The sequence below is a fragment of the Triturus cristatus genome, chromosome 1_1, assembly GCF_964204655.1.
Source record: "Triturus cristatus chromosome 1_1, aTriCri1.1, whole genome shotgun sequence".
NCBI lineage: Eukaryota > Metazoa > Chordata > Amphibia > Caudata > Salamandridae > Triturus > Triturus cristatus.
Window position 1 is genome coordinate 78560671 of NC_140579.1, and position 19876 is coordinate 78580546.

The window sequence follows — 19876 nt, forward strand, 5'->3', positions numbered from 1 at the left end:
TAAAAAGGTTACTTCAGGTCGCGTGGGACTGGTGCAAATCCAAAGTTCAGGCTGACCGCGACGAAGTGCAGTCCGGCTACGGGGACCAACTTGGGCCCGCTGAACACAGTACCTTGGATCCTGGGGCACAGTCTACACAGCGAGGATTTGCGATGTCTGGATCAGTTCCAAGAGGCTGTGCGGCGAGCCTTTGCGAGGCTTCGCGTGATCCGGCGTCCGTTCCGAGAGCTGTCAGCTGTGTGGAGAGGCTTCGCATTGTTTCACGAATTGGCAGAAACTCAGCTGCTGAATCCACTTCAGAGGCCCAGAACTTGGAAGGGGCACCTCAGGCAAGGGTAGGACTCATAGAAAGCAGAGTGCAGCTGCACAAGCAGAACTGCAGGAAGTCTTTTGTGTCCCTGAGACTTCAGAAACAGGAGGCAAGCAAACAAGCCCTTGAAGATCACTTGGAGGGAAGGCAGAGTCCAGCTCTCCTTCCAGCAGGGTCAGGGAGCAGCAGTAGTAGGGCAACAAGCAGGAAAGCAGTTCCAGAAAAGCAGTCCTTCTAGAAAAGTAGTCCAGCTGAGTATGTTGAGCAGCACCGCAGTACACTGACAGAGGTTCCACTCAAGATCCAGAAGTGTCCGATTAGGGAGGGTCAGAGACCCAGTACTAAACCCTAATGTGCCTTTGATGTGTGGGTACTCCAAAGAGTGGTTTTGAAGTGCACGAGCACCCCTTTTAAGCCAGTCCTGTCTGCCACCTTTTCTAAGGGGATTCCCAGCCATTTGTGTGGGGTTAGGTCATTACTCCTTCATGTCCCGTGTGAGCTCTCTTTAACTCCTGTTTGCCCAGGCTGGCCATCGGAATGAAGAGGGGTGTTCAACCATCAATGGCCTTCCTGGCTTTATGGCTGTCGGTGAGCTCTGCATGAATGAGATTTGTCATCCCATCCAGACGGGTATTGGAGCCAGGCTGGAGATCACATAGAGCAAAGCTAAGAGCAGAAAAATTCCAACTGTCTGAAAGTGGCATTTTTGCAACAGTAGTGTTAAATCCAACTTTACCAGCAAAGCGCATTTACCACGACTATTCCACCCATATCAACCATGATACAGCTACTCCCCTGGGATCTGGAATTACCACTTAGAAATACGGAGGGAATTCCGAATGCTAGTCTTGGAGGGAAGTAGGCCTCGCCGGAGATATGGTTAGGGGGCTACTTAAGTGGGTGATACAATCAGTGCAGCGGGCATACTAGTAGCATTTAAGTTACAGGCCATGGGCACCTTCAGTGCATGTTACTAGGGACTTATAAGTAAATTAAATATGTCAATTGGGCACAGTCCAATGTTACCATGTTTTAGGGGAGAGAGCAGAAGCACTTTAGCACAAATTAGCAGCAGTAAAGTGCACAGAGTCCTACAGCAAGCAAAAATGGGTACAGAAAATAGTTGGAGGCAGGGGAAATAGTTGGGGGAAGATCCTCCCAAGGTTGTCAGGTCTAACAACAAACAACATTAAAGGATAAGGGAAGCTGAGGCAGAAGGGCTGTAGAAAAACGGGGTGATCTCACTATAGTGCCTCAAAAAGAACGGTGGGGCTGGAGTAGAGTCAGTCATGTGATGCAACACCATTTCAGACAAAGATCACCTTGGTCCACTCAGAGTAATTCTACATCCTGCAGATCACTTTGTGATTGGTCACAAGAAATTTGGCTTCATCACTCCTATCCTGCTAACCCTCCCGTGGCTTCTTATAGAGGCGAGAGCCCGATTTAAAACTGCTCGCACCACTCACAAAGCACTGCCCTCATCTTCGCCCATGTACCTAACTGAGAAACTGAAACGTTTGGGTGCCAAAATGGGGTAAAAAACACACAATGGCTTCTCCTTGAGCCTCCCACCTTCAATCTAGAGCGGTTCATGAATCAATCATTCTCCAGAAGCAATACAAATACTTGGAACTCCCTCTCTTCGACCCTCCACTTGACCATGTGCCATGCTAACTTCAAAATAGATCTTAAATTTCTCTTCGAAAGACACTTGGGTTCAATTCTTCTACTTACACTTGCTCTCCAATGTATGCTTTAATTTGCCTGATGTGACATCTCAAAGTTTACCCCTGCACCACCTGTCAGGGAAGTTGAATACCTAATGTATTCTTGATCTGATTGTTTTGTAACAGTTCTTTAATAAAGCACCCTGATGCCCTGGGCCATGTCCACGCAAGATAAAATCACAAAAGTAAATCAATATGAAAGTATGGGGCTGCCCTTGTCTCTCACAGGGACACAGTTGACCAGCAGCTTTGTAGCACTGCATACCCATGCCTGCACCCTCCTGTGTCCTCCCCCTCCCCCCCACCTGATGTGGGGAGGAGCCTAGGAGGTGGGGTTTGAGCAAATGGAAATAGATTCCCCCTCTATCCCAAATATACCTCAATTTCCGGGGTACTTTCTCTCTCCCAGAATGCAATACTTAATTCCTAGCCCCACAAACATTTCTTGAAACATCTGTGTACGCAGCTGTCCAGCACTTCATTCTCCCTGTCCTAACATTAACAAATGTCTCCCGCTTCGCCTTATCTGGGGTAGCAGTGTAATGTGTGCTTGTCTTTTGGTGTTCTCATGCAGCGGTGTGCCGCAAACCATGCCAAAATGGAGGACTCTGCGCCAGACCCAACGTGTGCGAGTGCCGCCCAGGGTGGGGAGGGAAGTACTGCCATGTTGGTGAGTAGAACAACAAAATAATAAGAACAACATTTGCAATCATCCCCTTTTTCTATACTTCCCCCTAATATTCCCCTACTACCCATTCTCAATGCACCAGGCTCTTCTCGTGCCACCCGGCGGAATGCCTCATGCACTGGCAGATCAGGGCTGCTTTTAATAATTCATGATGGAAATTAATTTTGAATCCTGAGCACAGGGCCCTTAAGAGCGTGGGGTCCAAGGTAAAGATTCTCAGCTGCCCATTACTTATGACAGCCTTGCTCTCTCTCTCTTCCTCAGTCTCAGTCTCTGTCTCTCTCTCTCTCTCTCTCCCTCTTGTCCACCTCTACCCTCTCACATGTGTGTGTTTCTGATGGTCTCTATTCTGGTCTTTCAGATGTGGACGAGTGCCAGGCACGTGTGACGTTCTGTGCTCATCGCTGTGTGAATACGGTAGGCAGCTACAAGTGCGAGTGTCAACCTGGCTTCTCACTTGGATCAGATAGCAAATCCTGTGACAAACTGCCCACCACAACATTTCCCCCGCTGATGCCTGCTTCAGGTAAGCTCAGGGTGTATATAAATGTGTGGGGGGGTGGGTAAGCTGAGGGTGTGTTATGTTATACATTTTTATAAAGCGCAAATATTTACCCAGAGGTGTCAAGGCTCTAGCTCAGTGAAAATAGAACAGAACTCCTAATGATGGGTACGACTTCTCAGAAGTGTTACTAGAGTGGTGGTTTCCTTACTTTACTTAGTAAACAGCCATGTTTTTAGTGCCTTTCTAAACATGAAGAGATTTGAACTGTTCCTGATGCGGGGGGGAGTGGGGGGTAGGAGGTTCTATTCCTTGGCAGTAGTATTTACAAAAGGTGTGTGTGTGTGTGGTGCAAGCTGGGTGGGTGTGTGCGGGTATGGTGTAAGCTGAGGTGCATTTGTGTGTGTGTGTAGTGCAAGATGAAGGTGTGTATGTATGTGGTGTAAACTGAGGGTGTGTGCGTAGTGTAAGCAGAGGCTGGTTATGTGTTTGGTGTAAACGGAAGGTCTGTGTGTGTTGTAAGATGAAGAGTGTGTGTGTGTGTGTAGTGTAAGATGAGGGGTGTGTGGTATAAGCTCAGATTGTATATGTGTGAGTTTAGTGTAAGCTTGGGTGTATATGTGTTGCTATGTGGTGTAAACTCAGGGTAAGTGTACACTGGTATCTATATATACACATATTCCATAGGAAAACTAAAGATGAAAGTGTGTTAAGTGTGGTAATCAAATTAAGAGCTCTCACACTGGATTGTCTTGAAAGGAGTTTATTGTATCAGAGATAAAATCCCATACCACAGTCATGCCAGGCACAGCTAGCAACTGAACTGCCTGGATCAAATGTGAGCATATCCTAAAGGAACCAACAGCTTCAGCCCGGCTGAAGCTGCCTGCCTATGTATATTATAACACAGCTCCCTCCCCTAGGAAAAACTTATAAGATCAAGAAAAATCCAAACCAGCAAACAAAACATCAGACACATACTGGACATGGAGGTCCAGCTGATGAATACAGAACACAAATCAATTACAGCAACCTCAACACAGCACACCCCTTAAAAGCAACCTCCAACACACCCTAACTACAAACATAGTCTCCTAAATAACATGGAGGCCTCCTCATCCTCACCTCTTTTTCACCATGTAGTCTTCCTATTGAACCATTTCCACTTCTCAGAATTTCAGTTGTTTCCTGAGACCTGCCCTCTCCTTGATGGTTTATAAATTCATTGTCATTCATTAGTAACCAAGCAGAGCATCACCCGACTTCACTTTCACCCTACCCTGTCTTTGGCCCAGAGCAACTCTCCTGAAATGCCACGTTTTCCCATTGTCCAGCTTGACCCAATTGCCACCAACAGTCTTTACCCTGTAAAGCCCCCGAACTTGGTCAGTCTTTTACCAACTCCACCCGGCTTAACCTTGACCCAATAACCTACATGAATGAATGAATGAAGCATATTTTTAGAGCGCACAGCTTCTCAGCAAGAGTGTCCCGGCGCTAATAGTCTTGAACTAAGAGACTAGATAGTCACACCTAGCACTGGAAGAACCAAGTTATCAGTAAGTGTTCTCAGACAGGGGCCAGGCGGACCAGGGGACCTATAGATTAAGACCCCGGTCAGGCATTGAAGAGATGAAAGAGTACAACAGAAAACAAGACATTCTGCATCCTCAACATGGTCCATAGACATGGAGGAACAGTTAAACTCCTATTTAAACACAATGGCGACACTCCCCACCCCTTCCCCGTCAAACGGTCTTTCCTAAGCACCATCAAGTTATACATCCATGAAAAGTTTTTGCACGTTTCCTTTTTGGCACCCTCATTTGCTCATAGAGACACCATCACGCATCCAGGATGGAACCAATTTGTTTTCTGGCTGCCTACCCCGCATCATCTCATATGGGACCTTTCCTGTACTTGTATTTACCATGGTGCAATATGCCCAAACCATGTCTTTGGTAGCATCCTGCACTGACAACCCAGCATTACACGCTAGTTGCATTGTACCCGTTACCAATTTATTGACCCTCTCAACTAGTCCATTCCCTTGGGGATTGTACAATGAAGTACATGCAGGCCTTATATCAATGGTATCCAAAAAACATTTAATCTCCTGCTAAGTAAGAGAGGGTATACTCTCTCTTCTAAACACTACACCTAAGACATCAATGGTTGAACTAATAGTAGTACACTTCATAAACACCACCTCCACCCATTTTGATTTTGCATCAATCAGCACAGCAATGACCTTCTCTCATTCGTTAAGGAATTAGAAAGCTCCGATAATGTCTAAACACAACTTCTCCCACACCTCAGTAGCTTCAGACCAATTCTGTTTCTCTTCCAAATTGCCTATACCCACTCTCAATCGCGTCTCAGAATCTGCACACATTTCTAACTTCTCTACCCACTCGTTCACTTGATTGTCCATGAGTGACCACCAAAATGTTTCTCTAACACTCTTTATGGTTAACATCTGACCACGGTGTCCCTCATGTGCTAGACTGACTAACCTAGGTCTGACTGCAGTAGGTGGCATGAATCATTCCCCTCTCATCAGCAACCAATTATCATAAACCATTAGTTCATCCACCATCTTGAGGAATGGTTTTACCATGTCTTGAAAGGTACTCTTTCTCCTCACCATTCCTTTAATCAATTTTACATCACTTTGTAGGGTATCATCCTGCTCCATGGCCCGATCCAGTCCTCCTTAGAGACTGATCTTCCTAAGCCTTCTGTGGCATCATTTACACTGGTTACCACTTATTTTGCAGTGAACTCAGACTGTTCCGCAGCTTTGTCAGGCAATCTAGATAAACAATCAGCAACCTTATTCTTCCGTCCCGGCACATACTCCACCATACACTCATAATGCTGCAATTCTACTGCTAATCTTGCCAACCTCCCTGAAGAATTTCTTATGCTTCCAGGTCCCAAAACTTTGAGTTGAGGTTTGTGATCTGTCCTCATCCTCTCTATCAACACTGAATACTCAAGAGTTCACCATCTATACCCACACCCTCCACTCATATGTTCACCCTCTCCAACTGTACCCATTACCATGCAGTCTGGCACTCCTGTGTGGGAGTGAGTACACTCAATGAGTTCATTGTAGGTCATACTGCTCCCTTTGCATCTGCTCAACTCAGAAGCGCCTGATCTGGAAACCTCTTCCTGGAAGCCTCACATTACACCCCACTAACCTCCTCTTTGTTTTCTTCCAGAGCCATGGGATGCAGCCTCTGAACGACTCTCAAACGAGGTGCATGAGCTGAGGAGCAAAGTGAAGACCCTGGAGGAGGTTAGTGCCAGATTAGGACTTTTGGAATCTACCCTTGACTTGGGTCTAGAACAAGCACTGCTAATATAATAAGTTCTAGAGCAAATAGTATTTGCAGCGGGTTCAATTTGAGGGCTTGTAGTTATATCCGGTTCTAGAGCAGAAAATCATTGGCACAGGTTTGAAATCAGTACGTCATTGGAATAGTGCTAGAACATGCTTTCCTGTGAAAGAGTTCTATAAGAAAAACTGTCCTTGGAGAGGCGTTTAGATAATACTGTCCATGAAGTAGGTTCTGCAGCATAAACTATAGGCTGAGCAGGTTCCGGAGAACTGCCCATTCAGTGGGTTTTAGAGCAAAACTCCTTGACTTTGGGGAAGGTTCTAGAACAGAGACTGATTGCTGAGTAGTCTTGTCTGTGAAGCAGGTTGTAGAGTGGAATCTACACTCTGTGGAACAGAAAAGGCTATTGTAACGGGCTGCAGAGTCCTGTCCATAGAGAAGGATGTAGGGCAACCTATTCATTTAGCAGGTTCTGCAGCAGGCTGCAATGGTTTCAGTTTAACAGCAAACATTCCATGGAAAGTGTTCTCGATTACGCGGTTCCTGAAGTAGGTTATAGAATACATCCTCCCTACAGCAAGGCACTAGCGCAGTCTAAAGGATACGGATCGTGCATGGGGTAGATATAGGGTCAGAGTGAGGTTATCCTTTAGATACACTCAAGAGCAGGCACATCCATAATGAAGGTCCTAGAGCGGGAACCGTCCCCTACACTAGATACTCCTTGTCGCGTGCTCGTTAGCACTACATGTTCCTGCAGCAGCTTCTATAACAGTGTCTTAAGTAGAGCTAGAGGGATCAAAATGAGAACCATAGTTGAAGCATGTTTATAGAGGAGACAAATCCTGGTGAAGATCACCGAAGAGTGATATCTTACTCAGGACTTGTGCAGGTTCTGAAAGAACCAGTTTCCCTAGTGCATCTTTTAACAAGCATCCTCGGTGGATGCTCTAGGTAGAAAAGTGCCTCTGGGCAAGATTCTATTGGTGAGTGTTAGCGACAATACAGGTTGTGAAATGAACAATGCTGTAGTTACTGGTTGTGGAGTCGGGAGTGTTACTGTTTCAAGTTCTGGAGTAGGCCGTGCTCTTTAGACAAGTGTTTAGAGTTGGCAGATCCATCGGCACAGCTTCTAAGGCATACATCTTTCCTGGTACAAGTACTAAAGTTAATAATGTCCCTCTTGATGATTCTAGACTGAGATGTCCCTTTGCTGGAGGTTTTGAATCAGATGATGCCCAGAACCTGGTAGATCTAGATGGGTACAAGGAGACGCTAGAGCAAAAAAAGTCTTGCCTCATAGTCGAGCAAGTACCTTTCACAACTTATCAGTAAGAAGACCGACAATCTGGTCCTGGGTGCTCCAAACCACCTGACATTCCACAGAAGAACACCTCCAATAGCTACACTTGTGCAACACATCATTACTTCTCTTAGTTAAATGCCCATAATTATTGGATTCAAGATAGATTCTAACTTAAGGATGAAAACACAAGTTAAGCCCATTATCACCAACATATTGTCTCTTTGTTCCTCTCTTAAGAAGATTATACATTTTTTTTCACCTACTGGTGGAGTCGATAGTAAACCCCAGAATGACTCTGGTTAAAGCGCTGTTTCTTTTTACCAACAGAGTGTAGTGGTCCAGAAACAAGTGCACCCTGGGACCTGGGGTCCTATGCTGGACCACCATTGGTGGTGACAAGCTTTTCAGTCTAGGAGCTATCTATGGCACTCCTTCGCATTGGACCTACAGCTAGAATGCTTTTTTCTATAGTTCAAGTGTGCCATTAAATGCCACCTCTTTGTTTAACTCTCCACCCTGCCAAAATAGTACGCTCTGAGTTCAACAACACCGAGGGACTTGCTCTGTATAAATATCCTCAACTCTGTCCTGCCTGTGAAGTTCTTAGATGCAGACTTACTGAATGTGCCCCCCTTCTCCACAATAGGTGCCCAAACACAATCCCTCACAGTCTGCCATCCACCGGTGATGCACAGGTGTGACTCCTGGCTGCTCAGGGTCAAGTTGCCTGATCACAAGCAGATGGTGCCATTTTAGATCAGGGTTTAGACCATGTACTGCCCTCTACACAAGGTTTTCAGTGTAGAAAGCTGTAGGCCACTGGCCGGCACATGCTCCTGTAGGTCTGGCCTCCACAGATCCAAAAACTGCATCCACCCACATTTCAAGTTGAATTCAAAATGGAGTCCAGAAGAGCATCCATCAATACCACAGGCCCCGTATTATGATAAGAGTGCACCTTAAATCAGGTGTGTGGTCCGCAAACAGGGAAAGTGTGCTCAATTATGTTGAATGTGCTGACCTTAGAACAGCCACAAAACTTGTGCTGCCCTTGGGGCAGCTCATGCAAGTGAAATATGAAGCATCTGCTTCAAAGCCGACTCGTGTATCACTGTGCAGGTGGCAACCCGCCTGCACTTTCAAAAGAGATTAGAGATCCCTTTGCAGGCGTGGGCTGTGAGTAACTGCATTCGCCTGCAAGAGGATGTCGAGTGGGCCATCGGAACCCCTTAAACTCTTCGAGAAGGTTGCCATTAGGGTATGAACTGACCGTACGCCCTCCTGAGGGCATGTTTGCCTCTGCACCCACACCTGTAATATGGCATGTTTGCAAGGGCAAAGAGATTCTCTCATTTGATTGAGGCCATGCCCCCATGCAAATGAGGAAACGCCCTCTTGAGATGCTGTTTGCGCTACATGTGCACTATCACTGTCAGTGTTACAGAATTCGAAAGGGACTAGTGAGGCATGCCAGCGAAGCCACAGATGCAGACAGAGGGAGATCAATTTTATGCTGACCACTGGTATCCTCTTGTCCCACTGGATGCCTCTCATGGAGACTTTTGGTGACCTGCTGAGGCCTCTCGTAGTGGCTCTAGCTGACCTACTTACGCATATCGTACTTTCCTTTAGGAGTTCTAGATGCCTTTCATGGTGACCCTAGTAACCTCTTCACACCTTAAGGGTGACCTCCTTATCACCGTTCGTGCTGACACTTCTCTCATGATGACTCGGGGCAACGTCATCAGTCCTATCATAGTGACCCTTGGTGACCTGCCCGCCCCCCCCCATGTTGACCCTGGATCACCTTCTTACTTCCCCCTCAGGTTGGCCCCTTAACAACTCTCTGGACATCTCCCCTCTAATCCTTTCTGATCTTTTGATAGCTTCCTGCCTTTTCTTCTGCAGAGGATCGAGTGGACTGTCAGCACCTTCCAGAAGCTAGTGCCCATGAAGCTGGAGGACCTGAAGGCGGAGCACGTGGTGGAGCTGTGGGCACGGCTGCAGCAGCTGGACCAGGTGGAGTCCCTCAGCGACCAGCTCATGTACATGGAGGAGAAGATGGGCACCTGTGAGTATGGGGGCACTGCTACTGGGTCAGGGGGAGAGGAAAGAACCTACTGGGCCTTCAACATGCAGCAGGGGAGGAGGGGTGTGAAGAGGACAGAGGGGTGTGAGGGCAAAGAGATGAGGGAGTGAGGAAGAGAGAGTGAAGCGAGGCGGGAGTGAAGGAGAGAGAGTGAGGAGAGGGAAAAAGAGATGAGGGAGTGAAGAATAGACAGTGAGGAGAGGGCAAAGAGATGAGGGAGTGAGGAAGAGAGAGTGAGGAAAGGCAGAGAGAGGGGGAGTGAAGAAGAGAGAGTGAGGACAGGCAGAGAGAGGCGGGAGTGAAGAAGAGAGAGTGAGGACAGGCAGAGAGAGGAGGGAAAGAAGAAGAGAGAGTGAGGAGAGGCAGAGAGAGGAGGAAGTGAAGAAGAGAGAGTGAGGAGAGGCAGAGAGATGGAGTGAGGAAGAGAGAGTGAGGAAAGGCCGAGAGAGGAGGGAGTGAAGAAGAGAGAGTGAGGAGAGGCAGAGAGAGGAGGGAGTGAAGAAGAGAGAGTGAGGAGAGGCAGCAAGAGGAGGGAGTCAAGAAGAGAGAATGAGGAAAGGCAGAGAGAGGAGGAAGTGAAGAAGAGAGAGTGAGGAGAGGCACAGAGAGGAGGGACTGAAGAAGAGAGGGTGAGGAGAGGCAGAGAGAGAAGCGAGTGAAGAAGAGAGAGTGAGGAAAGGCAGGGAGTGAAGAAGAGAGAGTGAGGAGAGAGAATAGAGGTGAGGGAGTGAGGAAGAGAGTGAGGAGAGGCAGAGAGGGGAGGGAGAGAGAGTGCTGAGAGGCAGAGAAAGAAGGGAGTGAACTTTTTTAACATAACATAACAAGAAGAGAGAGTGAGGAGAGGCAGAGAGAGGAGGGAGTGAAGAAGAGAGAGTGAGGAGAGGCAGAGAGATGAAGGAGTGAGGAAGAGAGAGTGAGGAGAGAGCAAAGAGGTGAGGGAGTGAGGAAGAGAGAGTGAGGAGAGGCAGAGAGGGGAGGGGGAGAGAGTGCTGAGAGGCAGAGAAAAACGGGAGTGAAGAAGAGAGAGTGAGGAGAGGCAGAGAGATGAGGGAGTGAAGAAGAGAGGCAGAGAGAGGAGGGAGTAAAGAAGAGAGAATCAGGTGAAGGAAGGGATTGAAGAAGAGAGAACGGAGAGGAAACGAAGGGAATATAGTGAAGGAGAGAGGAGGGAAGAGAGGTGAGAAAAGGAAGATGGGAATAAGGAAGGAGAGAGAAGGAGTGAACAGGGCTGAAAGTGGGAGGAGTAAAGGAGAAGTTTAGACGAGGGAATGGGCTGAAGGAGTGGACACCAGAGTCGGATTGGTAAGGCGGGCACTCGGGCAATGGCCGAGGGGCCGGGATCCGAGGTCCCGCTGTGGGCTTCTTTTTTGGGCAGCCTGGGGTGGGGTGATTTGGCTGGTGTCTACGTTGTTTGGATGCAGCCAATGGGTCCCTGAGTGGCCTTTCTGCGGCAGATGGGCGTCCATTACCTCCCTTTTATCAACGGGCAGAGGTGTCACTCCCTTTCTCTCACTGGGCCGGACCATTAATGTATGCAGATTGAGAGGGGGCAGGGGGCCTGAGCAAAAGTGGCCTCACTTGTTTTCAGGTGTGTTTCACCAGAGTGAATTAATCCATGCATTGTTTTGCGGAAAGGCGATTTTTTAAAAAAAATGTTTTTATTGTTTTTTAATAAAACATCAAAACAACTCAGCAGATACATCTCAGTCAGCATCCATTCGTTACAAGTGACAAGATTTACAAATTATAAGGATACAAAATTAGCAAAATCACGATTCCCCTGCACGGCCCCGGTGGTTCTACCCCCCCCCCGTACTAGATATCTCACAGGTCCCTTGGTTAAGGGTGGACCTAGGAGAGCGAGCCCCTCGCCCTTGCCCTGTTTCAGATGTTGTCCAGTGCATCCCCATGTCTTGTAATAGCTTAGCCATGGCTGCCAAATTTTCACAAAGTTTCGCGGGCAACCCCTCGCTTTATATACAGTCTTTTCGGCTCCCATATACATATCCATACCACTCCGCCACTCCTTCAATGTGGGAAGCTCAGGTCTTCCCCAGTGCTTAGCTATATCCTGTTTAGCCACTATGAGAATATGGTTACTAAGAAGAAGTTGGTACCTAGAAATGTCAACGTCTGTGTCAATATATTTAGTTCTTACACAATCCATGTCCAGTAACTATGTATTTGTTGACAGTCCCATAACATATGAATGAAGGAGCCTCTTGCTGCACTACATCGCAGACACTCTGGCGTTTCTGCCCTGCCCATCGCATGCAGTTTCGCCCGGTCGTAGTATACCCTGTGTAGGAATTTGAACTGAACCAGTCGCAGTCTGAGCTTATTCGCCACCTCTCTAGGGTGCATCAAGGCCATCTCCCAATCTATCAAAAGAGACACAATTGATGGACGGAATCTCCCAGTCTATATCTTCTAGTGTACCTTAAAGGTCTTCCTACTTACCCCGGAGTGTCATTAGTCTGTCAGGCATATTATTTATTAGAGTTTTGTAGGTCCAGGAGACCACTTTCTCCTGTATCTCTTCCTGTAATAGCCGACCCTCTAACGGGGCATATTCCAGGAGATCTACAATATCAGGTTTCTGTGCCTACCAGGTGTGTCGGAATTGAACGTATTTATAGTGCTGTGTAGCCGTCAAGCTATATTTCGCTTGTAGGTCTGCTAACGTCATCAGTGTGTCCTGTTGTGTTATGTCTCCCAAGGTAGTGATGCCTATAACATCCCATCCTTTAAACCCCCTCAATTTTGCAAGTTCAGGAAACCGTCAACCCTCCCATAGGGGTGTGGCTCTATTTAGCCTTTTTTCCAATTGCATCACTCATTCGGCCTCCCTCCATGCCTCGATCGCTCTATTCGTGTCTGGTAGTAGGCTTCTCGTTCCTTGGCCCCCATAGATGTAGTGGAGGTGTGAGCGTTTGTGAAATTGGAGTCTCTCTACGGCACATGTCCCCATTCGTTGGTAACCACAAGGTGTGCCGCCCTATAGTATGCCCTGACATATGGTAAAGGCAGCTTGTCACGTTTTTGGAAATGTAGAGTCCCAAATATTTGAAGCCTCCCTCAGCCATCGGCAGACCCGCTGGTATAGACTGCATATCAACGTGGCCCCCTATCGGGTATAAGACCGACTACCCCAGTTAATCTTATATTCTGCCTGCCTACCATATTCTTCGATTACGTTCAGAATAATTGGGAGTGTCTTATCCAGGTTTGTTATATACAACAGAATATCATCTGCATAGAGTTCATCTAGCAGCTGACCCTTGGAGTCCCGGAACCTTGTCAGGTCTGGGTGCGTTCTGATCAGACACGCTAGGGTTCGAGAACAAGCGAAAAAAGGAGGGGGGACAGCAGGCAACCCTGTCTAGTCCCCCGCCGGATGGGAAACTCAGCCGATTTAACGCCATTTACTCGTACTCTAGCCCTGGGATTTGTGTACAGGAGATCGACCCACGCCCGGAAGTTGTGTCCGAAGCCCAATTTTAAGAGGACCCATCTCATGAAGGGCCAGTGTACTGTATCAAATGTAGGCCTGGGCATAGTTCGCAGAGTTTTGCTACGTGGAACTCCGCAAAGTTACAAAAAAACTCTGCAAAGTTACGCAAGTGGCGGAGTGCAGTGTGAACTGCAGTTTGTGCTGGTAGTCCTGTCGCTCGGGTAGAAATTCTACCCGAGCGGCAGCTTGTGCTCGCGAACTTACCGTTCGCGAACTTACTGGTCGCGAACTTACCGTTCGCGAGCAGGGAAAAAACTCTGCTGCACATCGCGAAGCGGAGTTTTCTGCACTCCGTGAGCTCCGCGTAGTGTGGAGTGCAAAAAACTCCGCAAACGGAGCGAAGTTCACCGCCCAGGCCTAACCAAATGCCTTTTCGGTGTCGAGTGATAATAGCAGATGGGGAGTTTCACTTTCCTTAGTCACATCTAGCCAGTTTGCCAGTCTACGAAGGTTGACACACGTGGCGCGTTTGGGCATGAAGCCTGACTGGTCCTTGTGTACCAGGGCTGCTGTGACTGTCAAAAGGCGTGTCACCAGTATGGAGGTCAATATCTTGGTTTCGACATTGAGGAGCGAAATCGGACTGTAAGAACCACAGCAATCCGGGGGCTTACCCGGTTTTGGTATGACCACAACCGTGGCTTGACAGAGGTCTGGGGGAGTGCACCCTCCTCTTTTGCCGCTAGAAACAGATTTAGGAGCCGTGGGGCCAGGATACTACTATTGTGTTTGAAGAATTCCCCTGGGAGTCCGTTCGACCCCGGGGTTTTCCCCTACTTCTGCTTGGCAATGGCAGCATTGACTTTTTCCAGAGTAATGTCCTCGTCTAGGGCCTCCGTGTCTTCAGTTCCCAGGGTGGGCACGGCTATCACAGTGAGATAGTCGTCTATGCAGCTCTTGTCCGTCGTCGAGCAGGCCACGTACAGGTTGGCATAATAGTTCCCGAACACTGCCGCAATCGTGGGTGCCGTCATGTGTTGTATACCCCCCTCTTCAATTTGAGCTACACAGTTCGTTTCTCGGTCTTTCCGACTCAACCATGCTAGTAGCCACCCCGCTCTGTCCCCGCTCTCATACAGTCTGTGGTGAGTGGCCAGAATTTGTGTGCGGACTTCTCTTTCCACTAGGGCCCGGAATTCCCTCCGTGTGACCTCCAATTGTCTAAGCTTCTCTGCCTTGTTAACTGGGGATATTTCTTTTTCTAATTCTAACAATTTACTCTCTAGGTCTCGTATTTGCAGCGTTTCATTTCTATGCTTACGGGCTACTACGTTTTGCATTCTCCCTCTGAGCACTGCCTTGTAGGCCTCCCAGAGGGTGGCCTCCGAAGACACGGACCCTTCATTATCTTGAAAAAATAGTTTGGTCTCTATGACAACGGCCTCTGCTACCTTTTTATCGCGTAGCTCCCAAGCGTTCAATTTCCAGTCCGATTTGGACCTCTGTTCCCTACCCACAACCTGCAGCTGTAATGGGGAATGATCGGAGAAGCCTCTTGTTAGATATTCTGTGTCTACGATGACTTGGATTTCCCCCGCTGGGGCAAAGAGGTAGTCAAGCCGGGAAAAGGTCTTACGTGCCCCTGAGAAAAACGAGTAGCTACGGTCAAATGGATCGTGGCGGCGCCAGAGACCCGTCAGGCCTAGTGAGTTCACAAGGTCCGCCAGTGGGGTAGACACCCGAGTGCCTGCCACTGGATGGAATCTATCAACAAGTGGGTTCATCACATCGTTAAAGTCACCCCCTATTATATGAGTTTGAGTCTAACAGTATGTTAGCCACGGCCTGTAGCGTCTGGAGCTGCAAATGCGGTAGAGCATAAACACTAATCGGTGTGAATTCCCCCTGTCCCCACGTGCCTCAGACCGCTGATTATGTGCCCCCAGAGTCCACCCATGTCTTAACTACGTGGAAAGGTCGAGTTTTCTTAATGAGGGCGGCTACTCCTCGGGCACCGGGGGAGAATACCGCATGCCCGGGTCGATTTTCAATCCCAATCCAACCCTGGTGGAGACTGGAGGGAAATGTGATGTGTGAAGAGGAGTGAAGGTAGAGGTTATTGGAAATGGTGAGTAAGAGTGAGAGGTGGGATGAGGATAAGGTAAGGGTGTGAGGGGGGAATCTGGGCATGAGTGAGGTGACAGCAGATGGAGAGTGAAGAACGAGTTAAAGCGTGAGTGAGAGGACGGAGTGAGGAGAAGGTGGAGAGTAAAAGCAGGGATGTGGAGAAGGCAGATGGAGGGAGGGAGGGGGGTCCTGTATTGTGTGACCACAGGCAGCTTATCACGTGTAAAGCTGACATGCACCCTCGATGCTTGTGTTGAATTTCGAATACTCTATTGTAAGAGAGAATAAATCCCACCACTAACCTGGGTTAGATCTCCAGTTTAAATGGCCACTCCTCCTGCAGCGTTGCCCTCACTGTCCTCTCTCCCTTTCTCTGTGTCTGTCTGTCCCTGTCCCTTACACAGGCGCCTGCAAAGACAACGAGACAGCGCTCAAAGTGGACCTGAACAGTCGGTGAAGACCCCTTCGACCATCCACCAGCGCCACCCATCGAGTTCTAGGAGAAGTGATTCATTGTTTATAGACACCCACTCTATCCCTGAGATCCCCTGTACCCTTCCTCTCCAAGACTCGGTGTGTATCCCCTCTCTGTCCCTTCTCTGCACTTCTTCCTCTATCCAACACTCCGTGTACACCTCCCTTGTCTCTCGCCAGAGGCCCTGATGCTCCCCATGACTCCCTGTACATCTCTCCTCTCTCTCCAGTGACCCTACAAGTGCTTAATTTGAGCCGGTGGTTTCCGGTGCTGGGCACCAGCACTTAATTGTTAGCACCTGCACTTATGACATGGCGGTGCTCTCTGTATAATTTAGAGATGAGCACACTAGCAGTTGCTTTTTTAATAAAATGCATATTAAAATTGCTAATACCTGCCATCCATGCTGTTCTTAAAGCTTTGGGGGCCTGGGATAGTCTGAACTGTCACACTTGTAGGAATGTGATGGTCAGTAGTTGTGCTGGCAGCACTGACAGGAGCAATGGGTGGTGCAAGCTGCAGTGGCCTCCTGGCAGGGCTCTGGCACATTTTAATTTTTTTTTACAAATTAAGCACTGCCAGGCCTTTTCTCTCCCCAGAGGCTATGTTCGCTCCCCATGGCTCTTTGTACATCCCTCCTCTTTCCAGCGGCCCTTCTCACTCCCTATAACTCCCCGCACATGTCTCCTCACTTCTCTGTGGGCCCTTATAGCTCTTTCACCAAGACCCTTCCATCCTATGCTGCGCTCCACCCAAGAGACTCCGCTCCTCAAAGACCCTCCCATCCTATGGTGCGCTCCACCCAAGAGACTCCGCTCCTCAAAGACCATCCCATCCTATGCTGCGCTCCACCCAAGAGACTGTGCTCCTCAAAGACCCTTCCTTCCTATGCTGCCCTCCACCCAAGAGACACTGCTCCTCAAAGACCCTTTCAACCTATGCTGCACTCCACTCAAGAGACTCCGCTCCTCAAAGACCCTTCAATCCTATGCTGCGCTCCACCCAAGATACTCCACTCCTCAAAAAACCCTTCCATCCGACGGGACGCTCCACCCAAGAGACTGCGCTCAACCCAAGAGACTTCGCTCCTCAAAGACCCTCCCATCCTATGCTGCGCTCCACCCAAGAGACTGTGCTCCTCAAAGACCCTTCCTTCCTATGCTGCCCTCCACCCAAGAGACACTGCTCCTCAAAGACCCTTCCAACCTATGCTGCACTCCACTCAAGAGACTCCGCTCCTCAAAGACCCTTCAATCCTATGCTGAGCTCCACCCAAGATACTCCACTCCTCAAAAAACCCTTCCATCCGACGGGACGCTCCACCCAAGAGACTGCGCTCAACCCAAGAGACTCCTCTCCTCAAAGACCCTCCCATCCTATGCTGCGCTCCACCCAAGAGATTGCGCTCCAGCCAAGAGACGCAGAGCTCTCTCAAACTCCCCCCACCAGGGCTCTGTTCCTTTCTCCCTGTAATGTTCCAAATCACATACACACTTGTGTGAAGGGTCTTAAGAGTAGAAGTTCATTTTTGTGTCCTTTTAGTCAAGATTCCTTCAAATAGTAAAAGAAATCCCTGGCTCGTGAGCAGGAGCTTTACGCTGCAAATGTCCTCATCAATAACCTCCTGAAATCTGGTGCATATTCTAAGATCATTTAAGATGCTAGGCATGTGCAACAGTGATTTCACAGTACTCGGTTTCAATTGGCGGAGCACACTGTTCTCACAAGTGATGTAATAGGGAACTGCTGGCATGGACTAGGTTGTGAGAATATGGCCATATTGGCCATAAAAGAACCTGGCCTTAACTAAACTTCAGTTTCCATGATCCTCTGCATGCCTGCCCAGTGACACACTTCCTGTTACTGTCACAACTCCCATGAATTTTACCTCTTATGTTTAGCTCATTTGCAAGCCTCACAATCAGCAGATTACCAGGATAGCTGCTGCAGGTAACCATCTCATAGCAGCCTGCTGCAGCAAAAAACAGAACCTTTTCAGGGGCCGGGGAGCCCTTCTCCCCTTTCTCATTCCATTAGAACCCACCTCCTTCTCCAAAGCCCCTGATCCCTGAAACGCCACACTCTTTAATGTCCACCTTCATCCCCAGCCCTCTTTCTCACTCCTTTTTTCTCTTCCATATTCTTTGCATGCTTGTCCATGGCCCTGTTCCAAGCTTACTGGCTCTCCTATTATGCTTCCTGGCATCCATGCTCCAGAACGCTGCCATGTTGTCTAGCATTATTCAGTGCTTCCGTATACCCCTCTACGCCAATTTCTGTCATTGTTGAAAACCAGGCGACTCAAACAATCTGGGACCTTTCGCTGTCTCCTGCTCATCTAATGCCTGTTGGAGCAACAACATCACATCACTCGGTTCATATCATCGATGTTCAATGGGTGCTCTACACAGACCTACAGTCCGGTGCAAGGCTACTGAAATTATATTTTTTTGCATTTTTAATATATGGTCTAATTTAAATGTTGTAGTATAGCTATTAATTATTAATAAATACATTCCTGATTTTTTAAGGTTCCCCAAAGTGTTGTGATTGTCCTGTCATGAGATGAGTGTTTTTATGTGCATGGCCTTCTCTTTGGGCACTGTCAATCCACATATTTCTGCTGCCCTGAGCAAAAGTGACATTTTGGCAACTCATTTCCAGGTAGCAGAAGCCATGTTTGATGCTCACGGTGGTAAACTAGTATCCCCTCGGTGGCGACACCCGCCGCGTCCACTTAGTGTATCTGCCGCAGAAGTGACTCAGCCCATAGTAAGAGCCACTTTCTAGGCATCTAACCCTATGGGAGGGTCTGAGCGAGAAGCCTGATAGGAGCGGTTGCGGGGTACAACTTAATCTATGAAAGACAACCACTGTAGCCTTCTTTTGGCTTGTGTTAGCGTGATCTTTAAAAGCTGACCAATGATGATGAAAGTTGAAACAACCATTAATAAGATTTGGGGAAACTCAGCTCAAAGCACTTTGATGTTGGGAATTGCAATGTCTGATTAGTAAGCGTATGTGGCAGTCCAGAAGACAAAGCAATACGTTTTTTATGATCTGTGAGTAAGGCAAGTATATCCAGGAATAAAGGGTAGGAGAATTACAAGACCGAATTGCGGGCGATATTAATTGGTTTTTATAGGAAAGACCCCTTATTGTTGGCAGAGTGTTACCATCATAGATGATCTGTGATAAGTACACCACTTTGTAGAATTTGGAAAGACTTCCAATCCACGGATGAATCCCAGTGCACAATATACTCCAAGTGGTATTTATATGTGTTCGATTACTTAAAATCATTACATGTAAGTATCTTAAAAGGATAGTCAAAGAAATAAGTAGTACAAAAATATGATATTGAAATGCTTAAAATTTACAGGCACATGCATTCGCAAAAATCGGCCATTTGCACCCACAAAAAGGCCTTTCGCCATGCATCAAAGTGTAAGGCACTCGCAATTTATTGTGATTTCTTAAATTGCGATTGCAATGGATGCGATGTCATCCATGTAATCCCCCGACACGGATGTGTTGGGGGATTACATGGATGACCAAGTCCCCTACCACGGAGACATAGACCCTGATTACCAACAGGACCCTGATCAAACTTGGGGCGACCCTGTAGATCCAGGTGCACCTCTAGATGCACAGGACCCACAACTCTATGGGGCGAAAACATCCCCCACAGAGGACACTGCAGCGTTCAACGCTCTTATCGAACGTGCCGCAAATAATCATGGAGTGCAGCTTCACTCTGACACCATCGAGGACGACTTTCTTATGGACACCTTCGCATCCTCAGAAAGACATGTAAAAACTCTGCCCATGTTGAAAGGGGTCCT

The 19876-nt window shown here is 48.0% G+C and overlaps 1 protein-coding gene across 4 annotated transcripts in view; it reads left to right on the forward strand.

Moving 5' to 3' along the window:
• LOC146869493 (epidermal growth factor-like protein 8) overlaps positions 1-18546 on the forward strand; it is a 141142-nt gene extending 122596 nt beyond the window's left edge. For all 4 annotated transcript variants that reach the window (XM_085599962.1, XM_085599952.1, XM_085599958.1 and 1 more), the window contains 5 exons: positions 2615-2710; positions 3090-3254; positions 6461-6537; positions 9795-9957; positions 15961-18546. In XM_085599962.1, coding sequence (XP_085456088.1) covers positions 2615-2710; positions 3090-3254; positions 6461-6537; positions 9795-9957; positions 15961-16013 — 554 coding nt within the window. In that variant the 3' untranslated portion in view covers positions 16014-18546. The remainder of the gene's footprint in view (positions 1-2614; positions 2711-3089; positions 3255-6460; positions 6538-9794; positions 9958-15960) is intronic.
• Positions 18547-19876: the final 1330 nt, after the last annotated feature.